Source organism: Coturnix japonica, chromosome Z (assembly GCF_001577835.2).
Source record: "Coturnix japonica isolate 7356 chromosome Z, Coturnix japonica 2.1, whole genome shotgun sequence".
Lineage (NCBI taxonomy): Eukaryota > Metazoa > Chordata > Aves > Galliformes > Phasianidae > Coturnix > Coturnix japonica.
Genome location: NC_029547.1, coordinates 22,176 through 31,946, shown reverse-complemented (window position 1 = coordinate 31,946; position 9,771 = coordinate 22,176). Strand labels below are relative to the sequence as shown.

The following is a 9,771-nucleotide window of genomic DNA, read 5'->3' as shown; positions in this document are numbered from 1 at the left end:
CTTCCTGTTTCCTTCGGGCCTACTTCCTGTTACCTCCCTATCTACTTCCTGTTTCCTCCCCCCCCACTTCCTGTTTACTTCCTGGTTCTTTCGGGCCTACTTCCTGTTTACTTCGGGCCTACTTCCTGTTTACTTCGGGCCTACTTCCTGTTTCCTTCGGGCCTACTTCCTGTTTCCTCCCTATCTACTTCCTGTTTCCTCCCGGCCTACTTCCTGTTTCCTCCCTATCTACTTCCTGTTTCCTCCCGGCCTACTTCCTGTTTCCTTCGGGCCTACTTCCTGTTTCCTCCCGGCCTACTTCCTGTTTACTTCGGGCCTACTTCCTGTTTCCTCCCTATCTACTTCCTGTTTACTTCCTGGTTCCTTCGGGCCTACTTCCTGTTTCCTTCGGGCCTACTTCCTGTTTCCTCCCTATCTACTTCCTGTTTACTTCGGGCCTACTTCCTGTTTACTTCCTGTTTCCTTCGGGCCTACTTCCTGTTTACTTGCGGCCTACTTCCTGTTTCCTCCTTATCTACTTCCTGTTTACTTCCTGGTTCCGTCGGGCCTACTTCCTGTTTCCTCCCGGCCTACTTCCTGTTTCCTCCTTATCTACTTCCTGTTTACTTCCTGGTTCCTTCGGGCCTACTTCCTGTTTCCTCCCGGCCTACTTCCTGTTTCCTCCCCCCCCACTTCCTGTTTACTTCCTGGTTCCTCCCTACCTACTTCCTGTTTCCTTCGGGCCTACTTCCTGTTTACTTCCTGGTTCCTTCGGGCCTACTTCCTGTTTACTTGCGGCCTACTTCCTGTTTACTCCCTACCCACTTCCTGTTTACTTCCTGTTTACTTCCTGTTTACTTGCGGCCTACTTCCTGTTTCCAGACCTCCAAGCAAAGAGAGTCCGCAAGGTCCCGCCTGGTTTACCCTCATCCGTGAGTACTTATGGGGCAGCCCCATAGAGCCCCATAGAGACCCATAGAGCCCCATAGAGCCCCATAGAGCCCCATAGAGACCCCATAGAGACCCATAGAGACCCCATAGAGACCCCATAAACCCCATAGAGCCCTAAGGGACCCTATAGGACCCCATAGGACCCCATAGAGCCCCATACAGACCCATAGAGACCCCATAGAGACCCATAGAGACCCATAGAGACCCCATAGGACCCCATAGACCCTATAGGACCCTATAGGACCCCATAGAGCCCCATAGAACCCCATAGGACCCCATAGATACCCTATAGGACCCCATATGACCCCATAAGACCCCATAGAGCCCCATAGAGACCCATAGAGACCCATAGGACCCCATAGAGACCCCATAGGACCCCATAGGACCCTATAGGACCCTAATAGGACCCCATAGACCCTATAGGACCCCATAAGACCCCATAGAGACCCATAGAGACCCCATAGAGACCCCATAGGACCCCATAGACCCCATAGAGACCCTATAGGACCCCATAGACCCCATAGAGCGCCATAGAACCCTATAGGACCCTAATAGGACCCCATAGACCCCATAAGACCCCATAGGACCCCATAGACCCCATAAGACCCCATAGGACCCCATAGGACCCCATAGAGACCCCATAGGACCCCATAGAGACCCATAGAGACCCATAGAGACCCATAGAGACCCATAGAGACCCATAGAACCCCATAGAAACCCCATAGGACCCCATAGACCCTATAGGACCCTATAGGATCCCATAGACCCCATAGAGACCCATAGAGCCCCATAGACCCTATAGGACCCTATAGGACCCTAGTAGGATCCCATAGGACCCCATAGGACCCCATAGACCCATAGAGACCCATAGAACCCCATAGGACCCCATAGAGACCCCATAGACCCTATAGGACCCATAGAACCCCATAGAGACCCATAGAGCCCCATAGGACCCTATAGGATCCCATAGACCCCATAGGACCCCATAGGACCCCATAGACCCCATAGACCCTATAGGACCCTATAAGACCCCATAGGACCCCATAGACCCCATAGACCCCATAAAACCCCATAGACCCTATAGGGACCCCATAGACCCTATAGAAACCCCATAGGACCCCATAGAACCCCATAGGACCCCATAGAGACCCATAGAGACCCCATAGAGCCCCATAGAACCCCATAGAGACCCCATAGAGACCCCATAGACCCTATAGGACCCTATAGGATCCCATAGGACCCCATAGACCCCATAGAGCCCCATAGACCCCATAGACCCTATAGGACCCCATAGAACCCCATAGAGACCCATAGACCCTATAGGACCCTATAGAGCCCCATAGAGACCCCATAGGACCCCATAAGACCCCATAGAGACCCATAGAGACCCCATAGAGACCCATAGAGACCCATAGAGACCCATAGAGACCCCATAGAGACCCCATTAAACCCCATTAAACCCCATTAAACCCCATTAAAACCCCATTAAACCCCATAGAGCCCCATAGAACCCCATTAAATCCCATATAACCCCATAGAACCCCATTAAACCCCATAGAACCCCATAGAACCCCATTAAACCCCATAAATCCCCATAGAACCCCATAGAACCCCATAGAACCCCATTAAAACCCCATTAAACCCCATTAAATCCCATTAAAACCCCATTAAACCCCATTAAACCCCATTAAAACCCCATTAAACCCCATAGAACCCCATTAAAACCCATTAAAACCCCATTAAACCCCATTAAACCCCATAGAACCCCATTAAAACCCCATTAAACCCCATAGAACCCCATTAAACCCCATTAAACCCCATTAAAACCCATTAAAACCCCATTGAACCCCATTAAAACCCATTAAACCCCATAGAACCCCATAGAACCCTATTAATCCCATAGAACCCCATAGAACCCCATAGAACCCCATAGACACCATAGAGACCCATAGAGACCCCATAGGACCCCATAGGACCCCATAGACCCTATAGGACCCCATAGAGACCCCATAGGACCCCATAGACCCTATAGGACCCTAATAGGACCCCATAGACCCTATAGAGACCCCATAGACCCCATAGGACCCCATAGACCCCATAGAACCCCATAGACCCCATAGAAACCCCATAGAGACCCTATAGGACCCTATAGAGACCCCATAGAACCCCATAGAGACCCATAGAACCCCATAGAGACCCATAGAGACCCATAGAGACCCCATAGAACCCCATAGAACCCCATAGAACCCCATAGAACCCCATTAAAACCCTATTAATCCCATAGAACCCCATAGAACCCCATAGGACCCCATAGAGACCCCATAGGAACCCATAGACCCTATAGGACCCTATAGGACCCTATAGGACCCTATAGAACCCCATAGGACTCCATAGACCATATAGGGACCCCATAGAGCCCCATAGGAACCCATAGAGACCCATAGAGACCCATAGAGACCCCATAGGACCCCATAGACCCTATAGGACCCCATAGACCCTATAGGACCCCATAGACCCCATAGACCCTATAGGACCCCATAGACCCTATAAGACCCCATAGAGACCCCATAGAGACCCATAGAAACCCCATAGAGACCCCATAGGACCCCATAGGACCCCATAGACCCCATAGAACCCCATAGAGACCCATAGAGCCCCATAGAGCCCCATAGAGCCCCATAGAGACCCCATAGAGACCCATAGAACCCCATAGAGCCCCATAGACCCCATAGGACCCCATAGAGACCCCATAGGACCCCATAGACGCCATAGGACCCCATAGAACCCCATAAGACCCCATAGACCCCATAGACCCCATAGGACCCCATAGAGCCCCATAGGACCCTAATAGGACCCCATAGACCCCATAGGACCCCATAGAGCCCCATAGACCCTATAGGACCCTATAGGATCCCATAGACCCCATAGAGCGCCATAGAACCCTATAGGACCCTAATAGGACCCCATAGACCCTATAGGACCCCATAGAGACCCCATAGACCCCATAGAGACCCCATAGACCCTAATAGGATCCCATAGAGACCCCATAGGACCCCATAGACCCTATAGGACCCCATAGAGACCCATAGAGACCCATAGAACCCCATAGGACCCTATAGGACCCTAATAGGATCCCATAGACCCCATAGGACCCCATAGACCCTATAGGACCCTAATAGGATCCCATAGACCCTATAGGACCCCATAGAGCCCCATAGGACCCCATAGACCCCATAGGACCCCATAGACCCCATAGAGCCCTATGGGACCCTATAGGACCCCATAGAGCCCCATAGAGCCCCATAGAGACCCCATAGAGCCCCATAGACCCTATAGAACCCCATAAGACCCCATAGACCCCATAGGACCCCATAGAGACCCCATAGGATCCCATAGAACCCCATAGGACCCTATAGGACCCTAATAGGATCCCATAGAGACCCCATAGGACCCCATAGACCCTATAGGACCCCATAGAGCCCTATAGAGACCCCATAGGACCCTAATAGGACCCCATAGACCCTATAGGACCCTATAGGACCCCATAGGACCCCATAGACCCCATAGAGCCCCATAGAGACCCATAGAAACCCCATAGGACCCCATAGAGACCCCATAGGACCCCATAGACCCTATAGGACCCTATAAGACCCCATAGGACCCCATAGACCCTATAGGACCCTATAGGACCCTAGTAGGACCCCATAGGACCCCATAGAGACCCCATAGAAACCCCATAGGACCCCATAGACCCCATAGGACCCCATAGACCCCATAGAGACCCCATAGGACCCCATAGAGACCCATAGAACCCTATAGGACCCTAATAGGACCCCATAGAGCCCCATAGAGCCCCATAGAGACCCCATAGACCCTATAGACCCCATAGACCCCATAGAGACCCCATAGGACCCTATAGACCCCATAGGACCCCATAGGACCCCATAGAAACCCTATAGACCCCATAGAAACCCCATAGAGACCCCGTAGACCCCATAGACCCCATAGGACCCTATAGGACCCTAATAGGACCCCATAGAACCCCATAGAGACCCATAGACCCCATAGACCCTATAGGACCCTATAGGACCCCATAGACCCTATAGGACCCTATAAGACCCCATAGACCCTATAGGACCCTATAAGACCCCATAGAACCCCATAGACCCCATAGGACCCCATAGGACCCCATAGATCCCATAGACCCCATAGAGACCCATAGAACCCCATAGGACCCTAATAGGACCCCATAGACCCTATAGGACCCTAATAGGACCCCATAGGACCCCATAGACCCCATAGAGCGCCATAGAACCCTATAGGACCCTAATAGGACCCCATAGACCCTATAGGACCGTATAGAGACCCCATAGAACCCCATAGAATCCTATAGGACCCCATAGGACCCCATAGACCCCATAGGACCCCATAGACCCTATAGACCCCATAGGACCCCATAGAGCCCCATAGGACCCTATAGGACCCCATAGAGCCCCATAGGACCCTATAGGACCCTAATAGGATCCCATAGAACCCCATAGACCCCATAGGACTCCATAGGACCCCATAGAAACCCCATAGACCCCATAAAACCCCATAGACCCCATAGAAACCCCATAGAAACCCCATAGAAACCCCATAGAATCCTATTCCAGGTCTACGCCAGCCCGGGAGACTACAGCCGGAGCAGCTCATTTTATATGCAAGGTAATTAGCATAAAAAAAATTAGCATACCATTTAAATATATCCATATACGTCTATGCGAAGGGCTCATTACCATATGCTAATGAGACGCCCATATATAGACAACCATCATGGCGACCCATGGACGGCGGCGGGAGGAATCAACCAATCAGCTTACGGCTACGGCCACCCCCATGAGAGACTGGTAAGGCCTATAGGATCCTATAGGGTCCTATAGGGTCCTATAGGGTCTATGGGGTCCCTATAGGGTCCTATGGGGTCTATGGGGGTCTATAGGGTCTATGGGGTCCTATGGGGCTCTATGGGGTTCTATGGGGCTCTATGGGGTCTCTATAGGGTCCTATGGGGTCTCTATGGGGTTTCTATGGGGTCTCTATAGGGTCTATGGGGTCCTATGGGGTCCCTATAGGGTCTATGGGGTCTCTATGGGGTCTCTATGGGGTCTCTATGGGTCTCTATGGGGTCTCTATGGGGTCCCTATAGGGTCTATAGGGTCCTATAGGGTCCTATAGGGTCCTATGGGGTCTCTATGGGGTCTATGGGGTCTATGGGGTTTCTATGGGGTCCTATGGGGTCTATAGGGCTCTATGGGGTCTTATAGGGGCCCTATAGGGTCTATGGGGTCCCTATAGGGTCCTATGGGGTCCTATAGGGTCCTATAGGGTCCTATGGGGTCCCTATAGGGTCTATGGGGTTCTATGGGGTCTATGGGGTTTCTATGGGGCTCTATGGGGTCTATAGGGTCCTATAGGGTCCTATGGGGTCCCTATAGGGTCTATGGGGTCCTTATAGGGTCCTATAGGGTTCTATGGGGTCTATGGGGTCCTATGGGGTTCTATGGGGTCCTATAGGGTCCTATGGGGTCTCTATGGGGTCCTATAGGGTCCTATGGGGTCTCTATGGGGTCCCTATAGGGTCTATAGGGTCTATGGGGTCCCTATAGGGTCCCTATAGGGTCTATGGGGTCCTATGGGGTTCTATGGGGTCTATAGGGTCCTATGGGGTCTCTATGGGGTCTATGGGGTCCTATGGGGTCCTATGGGGTCTATGGGGTCCTATAGGGTTCTATGGGGTCCTATGGGGTCCTATAGGGTCTATGGGGTCTCTATGGGGTCTATGGGGTCCTATAGGGTCTATGGGGTCTATAGGGTCCTATGGGGTCCTATGGGGTCTATGGGGTTCTATGGGGTCTCTATGGGGTCTATGGGGTCCTATAGGGTCTATAGGGTCTCTATGGGGTTCTATGGGGTCTATAGGGTCCCTATAGGGTCTATGGGGTCCTATGGGGTTTCTATAGGGTCCTATAGGGTCCTATGGGGTCTCTATGGGGTTCTATGGGGTCTATGGGGTCTATAGGGTCCTATAGGGTCCTATAGGGTCCTATGGGGTCGTATAGGGCCCTATAGGGTCTATGGGGTCTATGGGGTCTCTATAGGGTCTATGGGGTCTATGGGGTCTCTATAGGGTCTATGGGGTTCTATGGGGTCTCTATGGGTCTCTATGGGGTTCTATGGGGTCCTATAGGGTCCTATGGGGTCCTATAGGGTCCTATGGGGTCTATGGGGTCCTATGGGGTCTCTATGGGGTCCTATGGGGTTCTATGGGGTCTATAGGGTCCTATAGTGTCCTATGGGGTCCCTATAGGATCTATGGGTCTCTATGGGTCTCTATGGGGCTCTATGGGGTTCTATGGGGTCCTATAGGGTCTATGGGGTCCTATGGGGTGTCTATGGGGTTCTATGGGGTCTCTATGGGGTCCTATGGGGTTCTATGGGGTCCTATAGGGTCCTATGGGGTCTCTATGGGGTTCTATGGGGTCCTATGGGGTCCTATGGGGTCTATGGGGTTTCTATGGGGTTTCTATGGGGTCTATGGGGCTCTATGGGGCTCTATGGGGCTCTATGGGGTCTATGGGGTCCTATGGGGTCTCTATGGGGTCCTATAGCCGGTCCCTATAGCCGGTCCTACTGGGGTCCCTATACGGTCCATCTAATGGGGTCTAAGTCCTTGGGGTTCCCTATGGGTCTCATGGGTCTCTATGGGCCCTATACGGGTCCCTATAGGGTCTATGGGGTCCTATGGGGTTCTATGGGTTCCTATGTGGTTCTTTAGGGTTCTATGGTCATAGGGTCCCTATAGGGTCTATGGGGTCCTATAGGGTCCTATGGGTGTCTCTATGGGGTTATAGGAGTCTATGGGGTCCTATGGGGTCTAATGGGCGTCTGTGGGGTCCTATGGGGGTCTATGGGGTTCTAAATAGGTCCTATCGGGGCTCTTCTATGGTGGTCTATGGGGTCCTTATGGGGCTACTATTGGAGGTTCTATGGGGTCTACTGGCGGTTCTTATGGGCGTCCTATAGGGTCCCTATACGTGGTCATATGGGGTCCTATGGGGTTTATGGGTTCATAGGGTCTATAGGGTCTATGGGGTCTATAGGTACTATAGGGTTTCTAATGGGGTCCTGTGGGGTCTCTATGGGGTCCTATGGGGTCCCTATACGGGTCTATGGGGCTTTCTATCTAGGGTCCTTATGGGTCTATGGGGTTCTATGGGCGTCTATAAGGGTCACTATAAGGGTCCTATAAGGGTCTATGGGGTTCTATGGGGTCCTATAGGGTCTATGGGGTCCTATGGGTCTATGGGGTTCCTATGGGGGTCCTATGGGGTTCTATGGGTCCTATGGGGTCACTATGGGAGTTCTATGGGGTCCCTATGGGGTCCTATGGGGTCTCTACTGCGGGTTCCTATGGGGTCTATGGGGTCTATGGGTTTTCTATGGGGTTTCTATGGGGTGCTCTATAGGGTCCCTATAGAGGTCCTATGGGGTCTATGGGTCCTATGGGGGTCGCTATCAGGGTCTATGGGGTCCTATGGGGTTCTCGTCTGGGGTCCTATAGGGTCTATGGGTCTATAGGTCCTATGGGGTCCCTATAGGTCTATAGGGTCCTATAGGGTCCTATGGGGTCTCTATGGGGTCTATGGGGTCCTATAGGGTCCTATGGGGTCCTATAGGGTCCTATAGGGTCCTATAGGGTTCTATGGGGTCTATGGGGTCCTATGGGGTCCTATAGGGTCCTATAGGGTCCTATAGGGTTCTATGGGGTCTATGGGGTCCTATGGGGCCCTATAGGGTCTATGGGGTCTCTATGGGGTTCTATGGGGCTCTATAGGGTCCTATGGGGTCTCTATGGGGTTCTATGGGGTCCCTATAGGGTCCTATGGGGTCTCTATGGGGTCTATGGGGTCCTATGGGGGTCTATGGGGCTCTATGGGGTTCTATGGGGTCCTATGGGGTCTATAGGGTCCTATAGGGTCTATGGGGTCTATGGGGTCCTATGGGGTCTCTATGGGGCTCTATGGGGTTCTATGGGGTCTCTATGGGGTCCTATAGGGTCCTATAGGGTCTATAGGGTCCTATAGGGTCCTATGGGGTCCTATAGGGTCTATGGGGTCTCTATGGGGTCCTATAGGGTCCCTATAGGGTCTATGGGGTCTATGGGGTCCTATGGGGTCTCTATGGGGTCTCTATGGGGTCTATGGGGTCCTATGGGGTCCTATGGGGTCTCTATGGGGTTCTATAGGGTCTATGGGGTCCTATGGGGTTTCTATGGGGTCTATGGGGTCCTATGGGGGCCCTATAGGGTCTATGGGGTCTATAGGGTCCTATAGGGTCCTATGGGGTCTCTATGGGGTTCTATGGGGTTCTATGGGATCCTATGGGGTTCTATGGGGTCTATAGGGTCCTATGGGGTCTCTATGGGGTCTCTATGGGGTCTATGGGGTTTCTATGGGGTCTATGGGGTCTATGGGGTCCCTATAGGGTCCCTATAGGGTCTATAGGGTCCTATGGGGTCCTATGGGGTCTATGGGGTTCTATGGGGCTCTATGGGGTCCTATAGGGTCTATGGGGTCCTATGGGGTCCTATAGGGTCCTATGGGGTCTATGGGGTCTCTATGGGGTCCTATGGGGTCCTATGGGGCCTATAGGGTCCTATGGGGTCCTATGGGGTCCTATGGGGTTCTATGGGGTCTATAGGGTCCTATGGGGTCCTATGGGGTCCCTATAGGGTCTATGGGGTCCTATGGGGTCTCTATGGGGTTCTATGGGGTCTATAGGGTCCTATAGGGTCTATGG

General features: G+C 52.3%; 1 protein-coding gene across 2 annotated transcripts in view; it reads left to right on the top strand.

The window, feature by feature from the left end:
• The window catches only part of TCF4 (transcription factor 4), a 58,614-nt gene that overhangs the window by 41,334 nt on the left and 7,509 nt on the right, over positions 1 to 9,771 (top strand). For both annotated transcript variants that reach the window (XM_015848235.2, XM_015848234.2), the window contains exons 7-8: positions 5,586 to 5,637; positions 5,737 to 5,819. In XM_015848235.2, coding sequence (XP_015703721.1) covers positions 5,586 to 5,637; positions 5,737 to 5,819 — 135 coding nt within the window. The remainder of the gene's footprint in view (positions 1 to 5,585; positions 5,638 to 5,736; positions 5,820 to 9,771) is intronic.